The sequence below is a fragment of the Arachis hypogaea genome, chromosome 5, assembly GCF_003086295.3.
Source record: "Arachis hypogaea cultivar Tifrunner chromosome 5, arahy.Tifrunner.gnm2.J5K5, whole genome shotgun sequence".
Taxonomy (NCBI): Eukaryota; Viridiplantae; Streptophyta; class Magnoliopsida; order Fabales; family Fabaceae; genus Arachis; species Arachis hypogaea.
Genome location: NC_092040.1, coordinates 112,295,886 through 112,316,996, shown reverse-complemented (window position 1 = coordinate 112,316,996; position 21,111 = coordinate 112,295,886). Strand labels below are relative to the sequence as shown.

At 31.5% G+C, this 21,111-nt stretch overlaps 1 protein-coding gene across 1 annotated transcript; it reads right to left on the bottom strand.

The window, feature by feature from the left end:
- Window positions 1-369: 369 nt before the first annotated feature.
- Window positions 370-5,129, bottom strand: LOC140173281 (uncharacterized). The gene is made up of 8 exons (XM_072196124.1): window positions 5,064-5,129; window positions 4,153-4,557; window positions 3,648-3,734; window positions 3,455-3,495; window positions 2,073-2,117; window positions 1,110-1,212; window positions 811-891; window positions 370-673 (listed from the first exon to the last, which is right to left on the bottom strand). Exons 1-6 carry the CDS (start codon window positions 5,127-5,129, stop codon window positions 1,206-1,208), a joined length of 651 nt encoding a protein of 216 aa, XP_072052225.1. The 3' UTR covers window positions 370-673; window positions 811-891; window positions 1,110-1,205.
- Between the last annotated feature and the right edge of the window lie 15,982 nt (window positions 5,130-21,111).

Sequence of the window (21,111 nt, the reverse complement as noted above, 5' to 3'; positions counted from 1 at the left end):
ATTGACATCCATAACACAACTAGAAAATGGATTAATACAGACAGATTTAGTCTTTATTACAGACGGATTTTTTGTTACCGACGGATTTTCCTCTGCAAATTCTCCATCCATTTTCCTGAGACGCCGAACTTTCCGACGAATTTTTGGCAGATTTTTCGTCTGTAATTACAGATGAATTTTTCGTCTATAATTACAGACGGATTTTTCGACAAATTTTTTGTCTGTAATTTGAACCTTAGAAAATCATCCCACACTCTAATTATAGACAGAAAATCCGTTTGTAAATCCGTGAGTAAGGTAAAATAGATTTTTTTTTTTAGATTTTTTCAATTGCAAAATAAACTTGTTTTCATACAAAATAAATATAAATTTAATAAATACAAATTTTTATTGATGGTACAAATAGAAAAACACATGAGTGGTTACAAAGTGCTTTCTTTATAATAAGAAGCAATTGTTTCCATGCAATAATACAATCTAAATACATTAGATGACAAGTAACTACTAGTGGACTCATCAAGATTCAATATCATAATTTATGGTTAGCTTCATTCTTTCTTGAGTTTCTTAGTAATGGTGACAATATACTTTCTTCTTGAGATTCTTGGTCTATCAAAATTATTTGCTGCTTCCCACTTTCTGAGCAAAGGATGTCCACCTTACTATATCTGATCTACACTAAGACAACAAATAAGACAATTACTAGAAAAAAGAACAAAAAAGGAATTGTTACCACTGCAGTTACTTTTGATTAAATTTCAAGTATCTGTCTGCAACAATTTTCAAGATGAAACTAAGATGAGTGCTTACCACTGCAGTTACTTTTGATTCAAGAAAGATCAATGGCCATGATTTAAGCTCAATTTCTTCAATCGGAGGTGCTGGTGGATTCTAAAGTATGAAATAAGGAAGAAGTGCATATGCACCGCCAAAACATGAAAGTAAAAGGAAAGGCCAAACAGGAACTTTACTTTTTGAGCTGTAAAACATCATAGTCAACATTGCAAGAGTATGCAAAGTAATAACAGAATTAACATTGCAATTAGAGTGCAATAACATTAACAAACCATGTTAATTTTTTAGGGAATATCAGATTTAGAGTGAAATACCTCCTTCCTATAAGAAGTAGCAGCATGCTATAGGCTAAGGGCCACAAACCCATTATGTGCCACAATGACACAAGCACTTCATTCATTCTGAAACCATCATCTCCTTTCAAATCCAGAAGCTTTTGTAAGAAATACATGTCCCTTGACTAATACAGGGTCGGGGGAAGAATTAATCCAAAAATTTAATACAAAACAAAAAGATATGAAAATGGATGACATTAGGGAATAATAATTTAATTTTCACATGTATTACATCCAATCAGATCTTACAGATAAATTAAAAAAGAAAAAAAAAACATTTCATTTTCACACCAAATATCTAAAAAAGAAGTTGTTTTTAACTATATAAAACACCTAATTAGATGTCAGTTTAAAAAATTATTTTACACCCACATTAGTATTCTCTTATTCTATCAAATCCAATCTTTTACCCAAACCATTCAAGTAGCAAGCATGAACACAACTACTTTTACAAATATAGCAAAACATGACTGAATATCTGATTATAGTTTCTACATATTAGCAAAGTAAAGGAGTTGTTACCTGCAGAAATTAGCTGAAAAATTATTGATGGAATTATGCATTTATAATAAATTAATAGCAGTATCATTGAATTCAAAGCATTGAAACTGATGGCAGCTTATGATATACTTTATGTTTTTCAAACTTAAATACTTGGTCTTGGTAAACTTCAATATTGAAGAATAGATTATTTTTTTCCACATCAAAACTTGTCTAACATTGACATTCAATTCAAACTTTTTTTTTAATGAAAGAACAATCTCTTTGAAAGACAGAGAAGTTTTTAGTGTCCTATCCATTTCTTTGCACCAAGTTTATCAGCTATATGTGCATATTGCCATGTTCACAGCATTTCAAAATCTGCAAGACTATAACCCCCAATTATGGATTAGTTACGGATTCCTGTAGCTGTTAATTCAAATATATAAAAATGTTTCGTACCAGACTAAGAGCAGTGGTCCCAAGAAGCAGCAAATATAATTTATCCTGAAATTAATAAAATATCAGAATTTCTATTGGCTGGTAATAATTAAGTATCAATCTATATCACCATTTCTACCTTTTTGGGTTCAATGGATAAAGCAAAATCACTATATAATAAGAACATCAGGGATGGTTTTTTATTAGAAATCGTTAAACTATCAAAGACTGGATTCATCAGTATAGTCACAACCATTTTAGCACAAATCTCAACTAGATAAAGATTAGAAGCACGATTGAGAAGTGAAAATGAACATGAATCAACATGGTTCCAGAGAAAATGAACACGAGTTCCAGATGCTACCAGAATGTCAACATGGTTCCAGAGAAAATGAACATGAATCAACGTTCCAATGTTGGCTAGGAAAAGAGCAGCAAAAAGATTGCGAATAGGTTCAATCTGCAGAGAAAGTGAACATGTCAAATTCCTGCTATAAAATACTTTTTACCACCAAGCATTCCAGTTAAGAAACTAAGTTCATGAAATAATCAACAAATTTGTAAATGACAGAAAAATAAGAACCAGATTGTAAACAATGGCTTTCCAGAAGGAATTTCTATAAATATCCCAGTCTTGTGAATAACATAAATCAAAATAACCAATGAAATGTGCATGGATCTTATTAAAAAGCAATACATTACACAAAGCTACATCAAGCATGTAACAATCAACTGCTATTTAAATGTGATAATTTCTTCTTGGTGTTTATCTTTGCCGCTTTTAAAACATTTAGACCTTTCACGTAACCAATTCACATGAAATCTAAGTGCAATCTCATCTTATTCCTTGATGCACTTAAATTTATGCGGCAACAAAATTCATGGAGATATTCCAAAGTCGGTTTTTGACCTTGTGAACTTAATTGAATTGTGTTTGTCATCATATAACCTGACAAATTTCAAAGATAAACTGACACCAGAACTTACCTGCTCAGAAGTTTGGTTTCTAGGGATACACCTTTTTTAAGAGAAGCAACCTGCCAAAATTAAAATGAAGAAGGACACGAAAAATCACCCAAGGCAGCACAAGGAGTAAAGCAGTTTCTATTGGTAAGTATTAAGCAAATGAAAAATTAAACTCAGATATACATTAATATAAATAATGGTATTATACATTAATATTGTTAGGTTTCAAAGCTCAGTTAATATCTTTTTTTTTTTTGTTTGGAAAAAGGAGAAGAGGAGGGAAAACCCTCACCTATTTATCAAGCTCCCTAACTCTGGCCTCCACTTATTGGCATTTTTCCTCTACAACTCTTAAATGTCAATATAATCAAGCAGATATGTTAAATATCACATAATTTGAGTTTAAAACCAACTTTGTTAGGCCAGAAGAGCGCCACCTTTCTAATATAACCTCATTCTCCTCTTGTAGCATATCCAACTGCAAAATAAAAGATGAATCGGCTTCAAAGCACATACTTTATGAATTACGAAATCAGCACCAGTATAAAGATTATAAGATTCAATTTTTTTGGAGACAGTTCATTTGATGCATTCAAATATATACTTCATTATGGAATGCAGAGGTATTACTGCTGCCGTAGAGCGAACCAAAACTGCCAGTCTTCCAGCTGAAGTCGACCGCACCAAAAGAGTATGCTCTGCAAAATTCCGACCTAACTAAATGAAAAGCACAAAAATCTTATTAGCACAAGAAGAACGAGGTGAATAACAATTGAATCAGATCCATAATTTTAACACTTAGATCACACTCAATCACTATCAATAGCACCAAACCAAGATAGATATATGGTTGGCTAAGAAAACCAATAAGAAACTTAAAAACCGTCCATCTAATGGAAATTAATTATAACTTAGACTTATAAATAAAATCAATAACAGCAAGCGAATATTCATATATTCATCTAATGAAATCAGAGGATTGGAGTTCCTTCATAGAAAGCTTGCCATCTCTGTCTCTGTAATAAAACCCTAAATTGTTTTGAGAAGATAGAAACTGAAAAGAAAGATTGATAAACCTAAAATTGGCATAGAAAAAGTGAGCCCTAAACAACAGAATCATAAAATCAGAGTATACCTCTTTATAGCCATGGAGTGTTGTCCGGGGGAGCCTGGTGGTTACTCCAAGGAGAATCTCACGGATGACGATGTTGGACACGGTGGCGAAGAGGTGGAAGAAAAACGCCGATGGTGGCCAAAGGAGGAGAAGAAGCGCGTGAGGACGAGGGGGAGGCTCTGGGAGCAAAATTGGCAGCGGTGTATGAAGCGAAGGGGTAGGAAAAGGAGCAAGAGGAGGACGGTGTCTGCTTTCTGGAGGAAGGGGAAGCCACGACGACCATTGTTGAATTGATTCTAATTGGATGTGATTGAAACTCGTGCGATGAGGAGACGCGACGCAAGCGGCGGTGGCAGCGGCGAAAGAAGAAGCTCGTGGAAGGAGAGAGGAAGAAGCTCGTTTTAGTTGAGTGGAGTGTGAATGGAGCTCGAAAGAGTGGGGGTAGAATTAGGTTTAATAAAATGCAGTGTTTTGTCTATTTAATTACAGATGAATTTTCCGTCTGTAACCATTTTCCATAAAAAAATTAATTTTTTCGATAGAATTATAGATAGATTCTCTTTTCTGTCTGTAATTTATGCTAATTCATTTTTTTTTTGTTTTTCGACAAAAAATCTCTCTAAAATTTCGTCTGTATTTTTATGGGATAAAATTCATCAGAAATATTCGTCTATAATAATTAATTTTCTAGCAGTAGTGTAAAAACATGTCTTGCAACTCATATGTTCTTTTTGTTTTCATTATATTATACTTTTTTGGAAAAAAAATATCGTATAATATTAAAAAATTTTAAATATTTTTAAAATATTAATATTTTAATTATTTTAATTATTAATTTTTATTATAAAAAATATATATAATATATTAATTAAAATCAACCATAGTGAAATACGAGTGTTTCAAAAATATTTTAAAATTTTTCTCATTATTACCATGATGCTTTTGAGTGAGATTAAAAGAGCATAGGCTTGAGTATGACTTTCTAAAGCTGCAAACATAAGTTCGGCTTTTATTACATCAATTAATATTGATTTTTGAAAACAAAATTATAATAACTCCAAAAATGTTGAAATTAATAATCAAATACTTCCAGGAGGCAACCAAAAAAACCCAAATAAAAATTTTTTTTTCCAACTTCCAGACGAAACCAGCATATTTGGGACACTAAAGTTATGTTTTGGGTTTTGGGCCTTCAATATTAAATAAAACAGCGTTTATAAATCTAATGGTGTTAGCTGGCCAAACCCAAAAAAAATGGTATTAGCAGGCCGAAGGCCGATTGCCAATACGTAAATCAATGGAAGTAGTGTATTCGAACAACAAAGATATTATTTATATACTAAAATTAATTCTCAAGTATATAAATATATGTATAATTTAATTTATTTATAATATATATTTATATTTTAATATATATTTTATACTAATAATTAATTTTAGTAATTAATTTTGATATATATATATATTGTTCTAACAATGAGGAATCGCACATAACTTGGCCAATAACATTAGGTAAACAAAAAAAAAGGTGATTATGAAAACATTACGAAATTTTATCCAATGCCAAATGTTTTTGCTTTGTCGATTCAATTTTAAGTGACTGTTTCTTATTTCAGATGTTTTATATTTGTCTTGAAGGAATTGGTATTGATATTTTACTGCGGATAAGTAAAAATTTCTTACAAAAGTTACATTGTAGTTATATTTGATGATATATCGTACACATTTTGATTTCATTATTTTTTTTTTGTGACAATTTTGATTTCATTAATGATCAATAGCCCAAGTGGTCTTTATTAATTATGTTTAAAAATATCTAGAAGAAAAATTCAAAAGGCATTTATCTAACACATGGGCTTTTGGTATAACATATCAAATAACATGAAAATTTTTTAAGAGCCTGTTTGAAGTGAAAATAGGAGGAAGAAAATAAAAGAGAAAAAAATTGAATTTTTTTTTCTTTGTTTGTTTGGTTGAATGGCAAAAAAAAAAGAAAAAAAATGAATAATGTAAAAAAATAAGTGAGACCTACTAAAATTTTTTTTTAATAATAGATAAAAAATGGATAAAAAAAATGTACTTAGTATTAATATTCTAATAATATTATTCTTTGTTTTTAATATATTTTAAAATATGTAAGACTAAAACTGTTTTTTTTATAATATTATATATTATTTTTTATTTAAATATATTTAAGAAAATTAAAATTTTATTTAATTTATTTTTTTCTTTTTTTTTATTTTTTCAACTAAATAAAGCTTTATTGTTTGTAAAAAGCATATTTTTTTTTAAATTACGTCCGACATCGGAATATAAATATATAATCATAAAATAAATACATAATAGAAACAAAAAACAATCACCGAACACGTACATCGTGGCCCACCAATCAAATCAACGTGATAGGTTTTGTTTCCTTAGATGGTGCAAATTATAAAAAACTTTTAAATGTATTGATAGACTATAATCTTAATTATATATATTATATATTTTTTATAATTAAAATTAACGGTTTAAAATTATTAAAAAATTAATATATTAATATATTTAAAAGTATTTAAAAAAAATAAGGACAAAGTCGTCAATATATCGCGTATCATAGGTCAATTTTAAATTTGAAGAAAAACATAAATATAATGATAATAATAAAAAAATGTAATTTTTATAATTTTTATGTATAAAAGATTTTATCTTTTTTTATTTTAATTAATTACATTTAATACTAAAAATATATAGATATGCACTAATACTCATCATAATCACAATAATAACATGGAGTAAATAGGAGATATAGTTTCAGACCAGATTACTTCATGTAGCACTTTATTATTATTGGAAAAAAGAAAAAAAAAATAAAAGCTGAGATAACAGCAAGTTCAACTCCAGTAAATTATTCAGCAGGCACGCAGGTGATGAGATCCCCAGCATTATTATGATGATCTAGCTGAAAACAGTTCAAATAATTCATTAAGTAAATGAGATGTTAATTGGCAGGGATTTTTCAGGTTATGGACAAATAAATAATAAAGTAAAACTGTGAAAGTACTTACATGCATTCAACCAGCATATCATTGTTGGCAATAAGTTGGTAGATAATATGTTGGTATTTATATTTTTTTAAATAATAATTTTGCTATGTTATCAACATCTGTCAACTCTTATTTATAACTATATTTAATAGAAGTGTCGTTGTAGATGTGTCTAATAAAAATATTTTTTTTATTAATAGAAGTATTTTTATAAATATATTTTTTAGATGTGTCTCTTTATATATATAGTTAAAATATAATAATTAATCATTATTGACAATAAATTGGCAATAATATGTTGATACCTATATTTTTTAAAATAATAATAATACTTTGACGGCGTGAATATTTTAATTTGGCCGTTATATACGTTATTTACGAGCTAATAAATATGTTATTGGAGAAGATAAACAAAGTTACACGCAACAGTTAATATACGAGTTATACTAAAAATAAGGTAGCGTTTCTATAGATATTATGAAAGGAAATCCCCAAAAAGTAAATCGACTTTCAATTCGAATAAAGTCAATCAAATTGAAGATGCTTTCATATTGATATTTATTCCACATGGCGTATGTATACATCAATGGATCTCCCCAAAGATGCCAACTCACCAATTTCAATTTTCATGTGTATACATCCTTATTAATAACCAAACGTTGAACCTTGGTTATATTCAAGCACTCTATATTTTAACTATATTATATTAACACTTGTTTGGATGTTTGATGGAAAATAAGAAGAAAAAAAATAAAAAAAATAAAAGAAAAAATAGATTTTTTTGTATATTATTTGGATGTAAAAAAAATAAATGAAAAAAAAAATTATAATAGAGTAAAATTACATTATTATTTTTACATATATTATATATAAATTATAACTTATTAATATATTTGAATTATTTTTTCAATAAAAAAATCTTTTAAATGATTTTTTAAAATTTTAAATGTCATAAACAAAAAGTTAAATATTTATTTTTCAGACAAATACATATAATAAAACACCAACTAGAAGAAAAAATGAAAGTGAGTTAGAGATTTTGAGTTAGAGATTTTATTTTTTGTTATTGAAAGGGTAAATATGAAATTTAACATTGTTTACTCTCCTTTTTCAGTTTTCATCCCAATAAGGAGAAGAAAAAATTTATATGATCCCACACTTATGTTTTTGTTTTCCACCCATTTTTCACTCTAATTTAAACAAAGAAAAATTAGCTTTTTCATCCATTTTCTCTCTATTCATTTTCCTTCCTTCCAAAATCAGCTGTTCCAAACAAAGTGTAAAAGTGAAAGATATAACATGCAGGTGCAACATTGAATATGGCATCTATGCTAAGCCTTGGCTGCAGGGTTGTTATTAGTATTTGATGGCCATAGCCTCCTTCTACTCCTTCTGTTCATATTAGTATTTACTGATTTAGATAAAAATGAAAACAGAAATAATAAGATCTTTACCATTTGCATCCCGTGGGAGTATTTTCAGTAGTGATACCCGCAAAGCATAAAACGCCATCATCATCAGTTTATCAATATAACTAAATAGAAGAGAGAGAGAGAGAGAGAGAGAGAGAGAGAGAGGAATAAGGACCTTTGTTAGAAGCTTTGTTTCTTGTTGTTATTGTTGTTGACAGTAGCGATAAGCAAGCGAGGGGATGACTAATGTGGTGTTGGGGATGACAAGCAGTCGCAGTAAAAGGCACAGGTGGTTCCTCTCCGGGCCAAAGGAGGTTAGCACCAAAAGAGAAGGTTTGGGTGCAAAAACGACTACCATGGTTTTGATGAGGAGCGAGATAGTAAGTGGAAGGAAAAAGGGTGAGAAAGTTAATGGAGAGTGCAGGTGTGGCGCAAGGGAAGAGAACAAGTCATGGGTGCTGTGGTGCTCTGGAATAGGAGAGATCACCGGTGGATGTGGATTGGGAGGAAGTGGCGACGTTGGAAGAAGAAGATGAAGATGATGATGATGAAGGTAAGTTATATCCCAGATTACCCAGGTTAACAGGACTGGTTGGGGAATTTCTGGTGGGGGTGGTGGTGGTGGTGGTAGAAGGAGGGTGAGAGACGGAGTATGCAAAATCATTGTTAGAAATAGAAGAACTCTTCTTATCGCCACGATCCATATGACAAGAGAAGAAATGAGCGAGTGTGGGAGAAGTTGCTATGTGCCCAAGTTGTTAATTGAGATTGGAGGACCCTACTTATTGGAGTGTGAACCCGGCGGTGATATTGTAATTAGGATTACTATTACTATCCTTATTTTTGGAGTTTTGAATAAGTATTCTAAAAATAGAACCTTTATTATATAGAATACTTATTACTTATTGGAGTGTGAACCCTACTTATCAATATTGTAATGTGTGTTGGCACAATTTTTTAATAAGTATTCTATTAATAGAATCTTTATTATATATTAATAATATCATCAAATAATTAATGCCAATAAATTATATTTTTTTTAAAAATTAATATTTAAAAAATTAACACTAACATAAAATTATACTTTTAAATAAAAACCATAAAATAATCATAAAATATATCTTTACCTATTAAGCAACGTTTTTTTTTAATTAGTGTTTTATTAGTCTTAATTTTTTTATTGAAATAAAATAAAAAAAAATTATTGTTTTCCATAACAATTTTTTTTTATCTTTAAGATTTATTTTGTTTTAGAATTTCATAAACTCATTACAATACAATCTAAATTGTAGTGGTATATTTTTATTTTTTAAGATTTACTTTTATGTTTTAATTAATTAATAATTTTAAATTTTATTTATTTTAATTATTTATTTAATATTATAATTCATTTCATAAAACTTATCATGTATATTACTTTTTTTTATCTATAACATCATGATTTTAAAAATTAACTATATTATAACATACCATTTAATTAGGATATATATAAATATATATTAGGAACAGAATTAATATTTTTTTAAAGTGTTATTTTAAATCAATTTTAGGTTATTATTTAAATTTAATTTTATATTTTTATAGTTAAAACTAAATTTAAAAATAATTTTAAATAAGTAGTCACAAATCAAAGAGCAGAATAGTATTAAATTATCGTCAGATTTATAACTAGAGTTGTTGCTTCTGATATTTAACTCATGAAGTTAGGGTGTAAATATGTTTTTATAATTAAACCTGGACCGATCATATCAGTTTGCATTGATTTGAATATCAAATTAGAATTAGATTTTTTTAAAAAAAAGAAAAAAAATTTGCAAAAGAAAAAAATAAGAATAAAAAAATGTGAATGATGGTTAAAGTTCGATCAAGGTTAAGTAAAAATTATATAAATTTATATTTTTATTTTTAATATATAGGATAATTAGTTTAGGTCGAATCCCAAACTCTAAAAAAGATATTTTGTGAAATTTAAAGTTTTTTATTTTTTCAATAAAGTTAATAATAATTCCTAGATTTCTTTTTAAAAAGATATTTTTGTCTCAATCTTGTATTTTGTCCTCTTTAAAAAATATTAGAGAGTTAAGTCTATTTAATTAAATTATGCATATAAATTATTTAAATTATATTAATTTTTTTTAAATTTCAATAATAAGTTTAAGAATATTTTTTGAGTGTAATGGAATGAACTAAATATAAATAATTAAAATTAAAATACAAAATGCTTAAGATAATTAATTTTTAAAATCAGAAAGAAGAACAATAATTAAATTTATTCTCTTATACGAAATATTTATTTTATGTTATATAGTATACATATAAATTTAAATTTTTAAAATCAAAGTTAAATTCATAAATATTTTTAAGTAATTAATAGCATAGAGTTTTTTTTCCCTTTTAATATGCTTACACAAAATAAATATTATTTTGGTCTTTTTTTTAATATATTTAAATAATATTAATACTAAAAGAATATTTTGTCTTTTTAATTAAATAAATTTTAAATTAAAATTAAATCATTTTAATTTTAAAGGATATTTTTTTAGTCTTTTAAAATTAATACTAAAAATATGTTTTGATTTTTAAATTTTTTAAATTTTTTATTTTTTTAATTATAATATTATAATATTTTATTAAATATTATAATAATTTAATATGAGTAATATTAATAAAAAAGTATAATAGTCACAAAAAAAAATAATAAAAAAGTATAATAAATCCAACCTGACTATAAATCCAAATGGATCCAATATAAAATTTAATACTAACTCAAACAAATTTTAAATAAAAAAACACAAAATAATCATAAATACTAACATTTTTTCTAATTTCTTAAAAAGATACTCCAAAATTTCAAAGAGTATGGAATTGCACCCCCTGTCCCTCTCCTCTCCTGTCCTTCTCCCTGTGCCTGTTATGTTTAGAATATTAGGATTAGCCTCTTTGACTACTCGTAATTTGTTGGTCGTACTTTTCTAAAAATAATATAAAAGATTTTTTTACTCTCTTAAGATTTGAATGGAAGATTTTACATATATACACACATCATCAACTAACACTCTACAAACAACCAATAATAACTTTTCATTCTTATCATTTTTCATCAAAGTCATTGTTAAATAAAAAATTTATACTTTATAACATTTAGTTATTTTATTTTTTGAAATGAACTTATAACACTGCAGAATAAAAAAATGTATTTCTAAAGAAAAATTAGGTGAAATAGTATTTAGTTGAAAAAAAAATCAAAATTACAAATAATCATCTCATGTTATTTTAATTTTTTTTATGAAAGAAAAAAAATAAAAAACACACAAATCAAATGGAAAATTTTATTTGAGTAGTTGTAAAAGTGAATTATAGTAACATAATGTTGTCGTGTTTGTAATGCTAGATTTTAAGCCATTATAAGTTTAATTAATAATTCATTCTATGCATAAGATAAGAATAAATTTTATAACATGCATTATAACTTCCCAAATGCAAGAGAAAAAAAATATATAATGATTTAATCAATAGAAAATAACGCGATATATAACATATATATAATTTTTTGAATATAATACGCGATGTTCTTTTTTATTAACCTACTAAAACTTAAAAATATTGATTTTAACATAATTGTGAATTAAAGTTATATTATTTAAATTTAAAATTGATATTTTAATATAGATTTTTATTATAATCTATTCACTTTGTTCGGAAGGTCATGCATATGCATAATATGTAATGTTAAATTAAACTATTAAGTATAAATTTTTAAAAAAATGATATTGCTATTCATATTTTTGAGGATGTCACTTCATACATAATTTACATTGTATGGTGGTATGAATTTATAAAAGAAGGAATGTTAATATCAAAATAAAAGTGATGATATTTATTTTCTAATTTTAACAGATAATTAAATATTTGTATATTGTGTTATTTTAAAAAAGAAAAAGAATAAGATCAGTTCAAAACAAATAAACAATTTATAAATGAAAAACTATTAGATAATTTGACTGATTTGACTAAATTTTTATCAAATAACTATCAATTTTACGTGAAGTCGAATTTCCACCTAATTATTAATATGGCAACAAAATATTTATTTAATTTGATATCAGAGGCGCAACAATCTTAATACCGGAAGAGGCGGTTAGAAGTTCGGGTCCCACATGCATTAGCCTTTGCTTTTCATGCAAACACGTTCCCACAAGAGAGTGTATCCCTCCAATTAACCGCACGACTTGTGTACAAATCCATGTTGGTGTTGTAATACACCATCCTCGAAATATCACGTGAATAGAATTCTCTCTTCACCTCAGGATCCTGCTCATGAAATCTGCGCACCCCATCAAGCATTTCATCCAAAACACATTGTGGAATGTCATGTTTGACTGCTTGAAAGAACCCCCACTTCTCACAAGCATCTTTCACCTTCTCAATGATCTCAAGCCGTGAGCTAACTTGCTCATGCATTGATCCAAATTGGTTCGAATTACATGGAAACTGAATTCGAACCAAATTGATTCGAACTACATAGAAATGTGCTTTGGTTGATTGATGAATCAGATTTTGCTTTAGCTTATTTGTGTCAAATTGTTCTCTCCTTGGCTTGTTTACGTTTTTTACCCTAAGAGAAATTTAGAAAAATTGAGGGACTTTAATCTAAAATAAAAAAAAAAATAAAAGAATTGAGGGGCTTTAATCTAAAATATTTCACAGTCACATAAAATTCTATAAAAAATTTTAGTCCTAGTAACACAATAAAAGATCATGCAGCGTAAATACAAGTAAATGTTTAGAGTTAATTTTTTTTTTGTTCATTATATTATTTTTTTTTTTAACATTTATTGTTCTTTTTTTTTTTTACTTCAGTTATTTAATTTCTTCTGATTTCAATTTAATTCTATTTATTTTTATTCTAGTGCTTTGATTCACTTATTTATTTTTCTATGTCTTTACTTTGTTTTACTTATTTATTTATTTTTTGAATTTTTAATTTCAGTTTTTTTATTTTTATTTTGTTATTTTTTTACACTTTTAGCATTTTCAATTATGTTTTTTGTTTCTTTTTCTTATTTCAATTTAATTTTACTTTTTGTATTTTACTGCACAATACACTTTAAACATTAATATTAAATAATTTTCAAATAGAACCTTTTTTTTTAAGAAAAATCGTATTTATTTTTCAAATTACGATTTTAATATAAATTTGATCTGACACATTGTCAAGTTTTATAAAAAATTAAGTGAAACAAGTATAAAAGTATTGTTGGAAATATTCAAATAAATAAATAGCTAAAATTAGAAAAAAAAAACTTTAGAGACTAATAAAATTTTAGTAAAATATAAAAGATTAATTAATATTAATTTAAATGCAACATAAATAAAAAAACGGAAAATATTGATTACTTATTCTTTATTAAAAAAGCGAGAAAGAGGGGAAGGGGAAATTTTCTTCTTTTAAGGTGACCAATTGCCTTCTTTTAAGTTTTAATTTAGTAATTATTTTATTTAGTTTCTCTTCTAATCTCATTATCATTATCACATAGGCATAACAACGGGGCACGGGCCTACACGCACTCACTTCTTCGCTCCCCCCACCACAAATATATACCACAATGTCAACAGTCAACACTGTCTCTGTCTTTCATTCAACGCATGTATTTCTTCCAACGTAAGCAAATATTAGCTATTTACTGTTTTAAATGTCTAGAAAAAGAAAATCTAATATTCAGTACATAAAATTTTCTATATCAACTGATGAGATGAAATGACTTAAACAAAGCTTATAATGCAATAATGTAGTAACGGTTTAAGCTTGGTTAATATTTAATAATGACCTATACATAGAGTTGATAACAAAGTGCATTATATTTGGGGTAAAGGACAAATTCGTCCCTGACCTTTTAAATTTGGGACTTTTAACTCCCTCAAGATTGGAAAATACAAAATGACCCCTCACCAGTGGAAACGGCGTACAAACCGATCCTTCCGTTCAATTTGGGTTCCAAGACGTAACGGATTCTGTTTACCTGGCGCCTATCTGGCGTGGATATGCGCACGTATCTTCAGGGTGGTAGTAACGGGGCTGACGTGGTGCCAGTAGAGAAAGTAATGGGACATTTTAGTCCTTGGTCACGCGCACGACGTCGTTTCCGGTGTGTGCCCTATTTCTTCAAATGGAACCTGTCGTCATAGCCATTGTGATTTGTGCGAGAGGTTGGGGGTGGTGATACTATGGAGTGGTAAATGGCCAGCGATGGAGCTTCATCCAGCGCAAGACGCGTACCACTACCGTCGACCATAAAATGTGTGGAAGCTGCAGAGGAGAAAGACGACATTGCTCCGAGGTGTAGATGTGGAGTGTACGCCATATTGTACAAATCGAGGACGACGACGAACCCCAATAGATTGTTCTTTGGATGTCCATTCTTTAAGGTAAGTTGGTGGTTTTATTTGATTGATTTTGATTATACGGGCGTAAGTAGTTATTTTGATTATAAGTTGGTGATTTTTTGTTTTGCCATGATGAACATGCAGCTGAAAAATCCCAGTCACTGCAAGTTCTTCTTATGGCTGGATGACCATGTTTCAACAGTAAGAGTTCTGGACAAGTTTATGACTGAGAACGAGGTTGATGATCTGAAACTGTATCTTGGAAAGAAGGTGGTGGAACAGAGACTCACTGATTTGGAGAAGAAGCTGGTGCATCTAGAGAGGAAGAAGAATGTTAATTTGTATTATGTTATTGTTGTTGTGGTTAGTGTAATTTTGGGTTCTGTTGTTGCCAAACTTGGCTGAAAAGTGAAAAAGCAGTTTAAGTTATGCCTTTGGAACACAAGTGTTGTATTAAGTTATCCTTTCATGAATGATGATATGCTGTTGCTGTAACATGTTGGAGTTGGGTGGGTATATGTAATATGATGTTGATGGGATTAGAATGAAATAGACATTAAATAGTTTGGATCATTTAACATTGAACCAAAGTTTAAGTTTGAGAGATTACAATCCTAACAAAACATGGTATACAGTTTGATAAAGGCTCACAACCTTAGCATCATAGTTTTGGCAAAAAGATTCCATAGTGTATAACAAACAAAAATAAGTTTGATCCAACTTTTACATCAGACTCATAAAATATGAACATCATTTTTTGGAATTGTTGATTCCTGGGGTGGGGATGAACTGAAACACCCTTTTAGTTCCACTGCTTGCTGCAGCCAGAGTCTCATCAGATGGTCCTTCAACTGCTTCCACACTTGGCTGCTGTGACTTCTGAACTTGTTGTTTACCATCACCCTTCCTTCTAATTGGTTGTTTCGGTCTGAATGTTTTGTTGGATGGCCTTGCTGGAACTCTGGTTGGAGGTTTGAAAGGAACTTGACCTTGTGTTACAGGGGTTGCAGTAGTGGTCACAGATGCAACTTGTGAAGCAGGTTGTTGCTGGGCCACATCTGGAGTTGTGAAAGTGGTAGAATGGTTCTGGTTGGTTGGAGTAGCTAAGTCATGCTCCTCACCCTGAGACAAAGAAAGACAATAAAGCCATGAGACAAATTTAAAAAATACAAATGGGTCCTTTAACATTTTTAAAATGGACAACTAAATCCTTAAACATATTATCGGGGGGACATAAAGATCCTTAGTCCAGTCAAGTACCTCTGCCTCAGGTGCTGATTGTGACAGTGGTATAACCACAAGAGAAAGGTTGTCTTGGGTCTTCTTCTTTGGTTTCCTGGTCTTAGGTTTCTAATTTGGATTGGATGGCGCACCCTTACAAGTCTTATAGTTGTGCCCTGTTTGACCACACTTGTTGCAGGTCACATAGAAACTTCTCCTCAGTTTTTCACCTTCGATAACAGTTTCTGCTGGGTCCTTCTGCCTGTTATGTACCTTTGGACGACCAATTGGCCGCTTAATGACAGGTGCAGCCGGCCTAGTCTTATCAGACCGTATCCAGAACTCTTCACTTGTAACGGGTTGAATGAAGTGCTCGTAAGTCTTCTTCAGTGATTCCATGCATAACCATTGATGCACATAATCTTCCATGTTGTCATGTCTTTTTCTGATTGCTGCAACTGCATGAGTGCATGGCATCCCTTTTCCAACAAATCCAACAAGTTAATGATAACAATTAGACATATACAACTTAAACATATACAACTGGACATATGCAAGTAAGAAAACAGCAGCAGCAGACAAGCAAATCCAACAACAAACAATCACATAAACATAATTACAGTAGTAGCAGGCAGGCAATTCCAACAAGAAACAATGTCATAAGTAAGTAAAATTACAGCAACATGTTGCAGGCAAATCCAACAAGAAACATTTAGAGAAATAAAATTACACACTTACCAGTTAATTGCCATCTGTTACATGTACATGTATGTTTAATCAGGTCCACATCCAACTTAGATCCCTTGTATGTGACCTCAAATCGCTTGCGCTCGTTATCACCTATCCACTCCGCAATCCATTTGTTACTTGGCTTAACAAGTCTCTTCAACCTTTTCTCCTGAACCGGTGCAAGCTTTCCATGATGGCAATCTATCAGTCTCTTGTGCTGAACCATACGCCTCATGAGGTAGCGGCGCACTTCTTCGCACATTGTCAGTATAGGCTTGCACCTGTACTTGGTGATCTTGGAGTTGAAAGACTCGCACATATTGTTAGTCAGGTTGTCCACTTTTGGACCATGACTGAAATAGGTCCTTACCCATGTTGCAGGTTCAAATTTCATCAGGTATGACCAGGCATCCTGATTAACTTCCTTCAGCCTCTCCATTCTTGTCTTGAACTCAGCCACAGTTATGCATTTTGCACATTCCCACACAGTTTTCCTGATATATAAGTCCTTGAAACGGTTGATGAAATTCTTCCACATGTGCATGACACAATTGCGCACATGTGCATTCGGCATTATCTCCTTCAATGCAGGCATCAGTCCCTGAAACAGAATGCAACAAGAAGGACTTTCATCATTTTACACCATATGTACTTAAATTAAGTAGAGAAACTGGCTTACTAACCTTTTGCATGTCGGACATAAAATTCCAACCATGTTGTTGCACATCTCCAATGTCCTTTTGTAATAGGGTCAGAAACCACTTCCATGACTCTTTCGATTCGGACCTTGCCACAGCAAATACAACCACATAAAACTGGTTATTTGCGTCCTGTGCCACAGCAGACAGCAATTGGCCCCCATGATAGGTCTTCAGGAATGCTCCATCCAAGTGAATCAACGGCCTGCATCCATTCTTAAATCCCCTCTTGCAGGCATCGAAGCATATATACATTTTGTCGAATGTTGGGGGTGCTTGTGGCTGGGGAATAACGTCCAACAATGCAGTAGACCTTGGATTGCTTCTATGTATCACCATTAGATAATCTCTAAGCTTCCCATACTGTTCTACCTCGTTTTCCATGATCTTGTCTTTGGCTTCCCTCACAGCTCTGTAAACCATTTTAGGGTGTAGTACTAGATCAAACTCTTCTTTTAAAAAATCAATGGCCTCATGTGTGTTCATATGGGGATGGGTGGTCATCCTTTTCTCCACTTTTTTGCTGATCCAGTGTTGGTCAGCCGCATTGCTTCCCAGATCTCTTGTGCATGTATGTTCACTCCTATAGGTTTTCACTTGGAAACACTGCAGCTGTTTATTGTATGATAGATGAGCAATCCAGGGACAATTCTCATTCTTGCACCCAACTCTAACCCTTTCCTTATCATTTTTAATCCAAACCAACTCCCTCCCCTCAGCAATAAACGAATCCTTCACAACTTCCTTGAACCTCTCTATTGTAGCAAATCTTGTGCCTAGCTCAAATCTGCCTTCTCCAAACCCATAATGTTCATCAAACTCAGGCCAGTGTGGTTTGTTCCCTTCATCCTCTGATGAGACAGGGGTATGCAGCTCTTCAGACTCATACTCAAACACAATGTCCTCATTATCAGTGTCTACATCACTGACATAATTTGCAACGGCTGGCCTCATGTTGGGCTCCCTAGCAGGCCTAGATCTGTTGGGCTGGCTTCCAGGCCTACTAGTGCTGGGCTGTTTAGCAGGCCCAGTAGACCTTGAGGAACTTTCACCACCTGAGCCCACCCTTCTTGCTTTAAATTTCTGCCTTTTAAACTCATGGGTTGCTTGTTTTTTTGGCTTCTCATTGGGATCAACCCCTTTCCTCGACGATGGAGACACATTGTTTCCTCTTCCCTTTTGCAGCTCTAACCCTTTTGCCCTCATCATCTTCACCAGTATCACTCCCACTTTCATAACCAGCTGGTGGTGGCTTATATAGCTCATCTTCATCACTGTCAGTGCTACCATCCGACTTCTCCATGTCATTTGGATCGGCTTCTTCCTCAACCTCAGCATTTTTCTCAAAATCATCATCTGCGATCTCAGGTTCGTCAACAGGATGGTCAAAAAAAATGTAAAACTCTTCAGTATCTTTGTTCCTCAACTTACCTCTCACATTTGGTTGATCCCTGCGTCCCCCCTCAGTACATGCAACCCTGACTCCATATCTTTACTTTTTGGATCATATCAGTAAGCCTCCTTATAGGATTGATATCCCAGTCCTTTGAACATGGTGACCAGATCACCGAAATTGACAAAATCCAAGTCCATCGGAGGAAACTTCTCAACTTGACCATTAAGATACACTAACTCACCGCTAGCCCCCCGTGAGAAGTTACCCCCATGATGGAACACGGGAACACCAAAGACATCAACCATCTGCAAAATTTTTCAATCCACAACAAAACACAAAACCACCCCTTATTATCTAAATGTCCAAAATATCTCTAAACAACACATGGCAAATGACTAACCCCACAACTAATTACCTATGACAATCAGTTACAATCCCTATTAGTCTCATCCTACAACATTGATAGCAAATAACGGCCATAAGCAGAACGATTGAACATCAATGTACTTACCCCTCTCTACGGCAGACGCAGGTATAACCACGGAGCTTCAATATGGAACTCCTCCACGGAACTGCAACGACGACAAAGCGGAGACGAAGCGTTGTATTTTTTGGAGGGAAAAGCTTAGTAGTGCTAGGGCTTCTTGTAATTCTTTCTCACTGATATGGGCAGCTCTGGCATATTTCATAGCTCATACTCACCATTGCAAAACATTAACCCGAAACGACGTCGTGCGCGTGACCAAGGACTAAAATGTCCCATTACTTTCTCTACTAGCACCACGTCAGCCCCGTTACTACCACCCTGAAAACACGTGTGCATATCCACGCCACATAGGCGCCAGGTAAACAGAATCCGTTACGTCTTGGAACCCAAATTGAACGGAAGGACCGGTTTGTACGCCGTTTCCACTGGTGAGGGGTCGTTTTGTATTTTCCAATCTTGAGGGAGTTAAAAGTCCCAAATTTAAAAGGTCAGGGACTAATTTGTCCTTTACCCTTATATTTGACTTTTTTTTTATTTGAGTACGTAGTTGTCACAAAGGAATGAAAGGATATGATGGGGTTGGTTGATTGGTTCTCATGAAAGAAAGTTAAACAAGAGGAAGACATTAGCTTTCTGGACGGCTACCTTCGGGAACATGGACTCATGGAGGAGAGTATTAGAGTATTTGGATTGAGTAATATCTATATATTCGCAGTATTTATCTATATATGATTCGATTCGTATTTTAATAGAATTGAATAGTAGATATTACATTGATATCCGTAGATTTGCATATTTAATAAATAAATATATATATAATTAGAAAATATAAATAGCATAGTTTTAGATTTTAAAAAATCCTACCCAAAATCCTCACACCTTAAGTAGTACTGCTCTCTCCTCTCTTACATCTCAAACTCGACTCTCTACTTCTCTCAAAGCTCATTTCTGACCTCATTTATCACTGTTGTTCACCTCCGTCACCAGCATCTCCTTTATCGTCGCATCTCTTCCATTCTCTTCTCAGACCATGTGTCTACTTCGATTCCTCATCTCCTTCGTCGTGTCGTCGTCTTTTCCATCATGTTGCGTCACTCCCGCCTCATTCCTCATCTCCTTCGCTGGCACGTTCATCGTTTTTGTTCTTGTCGTTCATCTTTTCTTCTTTGTCGCCTTGCCTCTTTGTCCGGTCACCACTCGCTCCCCTCATCTGTTCGTCGTCTCTATTCGTTAGCGTTGTTAATCACTTAATCGTCACTATCGTTATGCTTTTATCGCCGTTCAGTCGCTAATCTACTCTTGGTCACCGTTCCAGTGCGAATCTACTTCACTTTTTACAATTCTGCTTTTTCTCCACTTCTGTAGCTTTAGATCTACTTTTGGTTATTTTGTGTTCTATAATTTTTTGCCTCTCTTTTGGTTATTTTTTTGTGATTTAAATTTTATTGTGGTCTGATTCTAGTTTAATTAGAAATGGTTAGTCTTGGGTTTATGTTGTAGTGAAATTATTTTTATTTCTATTTTGAATTTTCAATTTTTAAGAAATTTTTATGAGTGTGTTTATTCGATATCTGATTCGAACCTAAAAATTCAGATATTGTATCTGATCCGTTGAGATTAGTGC

Excerpts from the sequence above, each read along its gene's own strand:
- LOC140173281 (XM_072196124.1), bottom strand. The coding sequence starts at position 5,129 with ATGTTTGCAGCTTTAGAAAGTCATACTCAAGCCTATGCTCTTTTAATC. Across the intron at positions 4,558-5,063 it reads TCTCACTCAAAAGCATCATG|CTCCATTCACACTCCACTCA; the intron begins GTAATAATGAGA and ends CACTCTTTCGAG. Across the intron at positions 3,735-4,152 it reads CACTCCATGGCTATAAAGAG|TTAGGTCGGAATTTTGCAGA; the intron begins GTATACTCTGAT and ends CTTTTCATTTAG.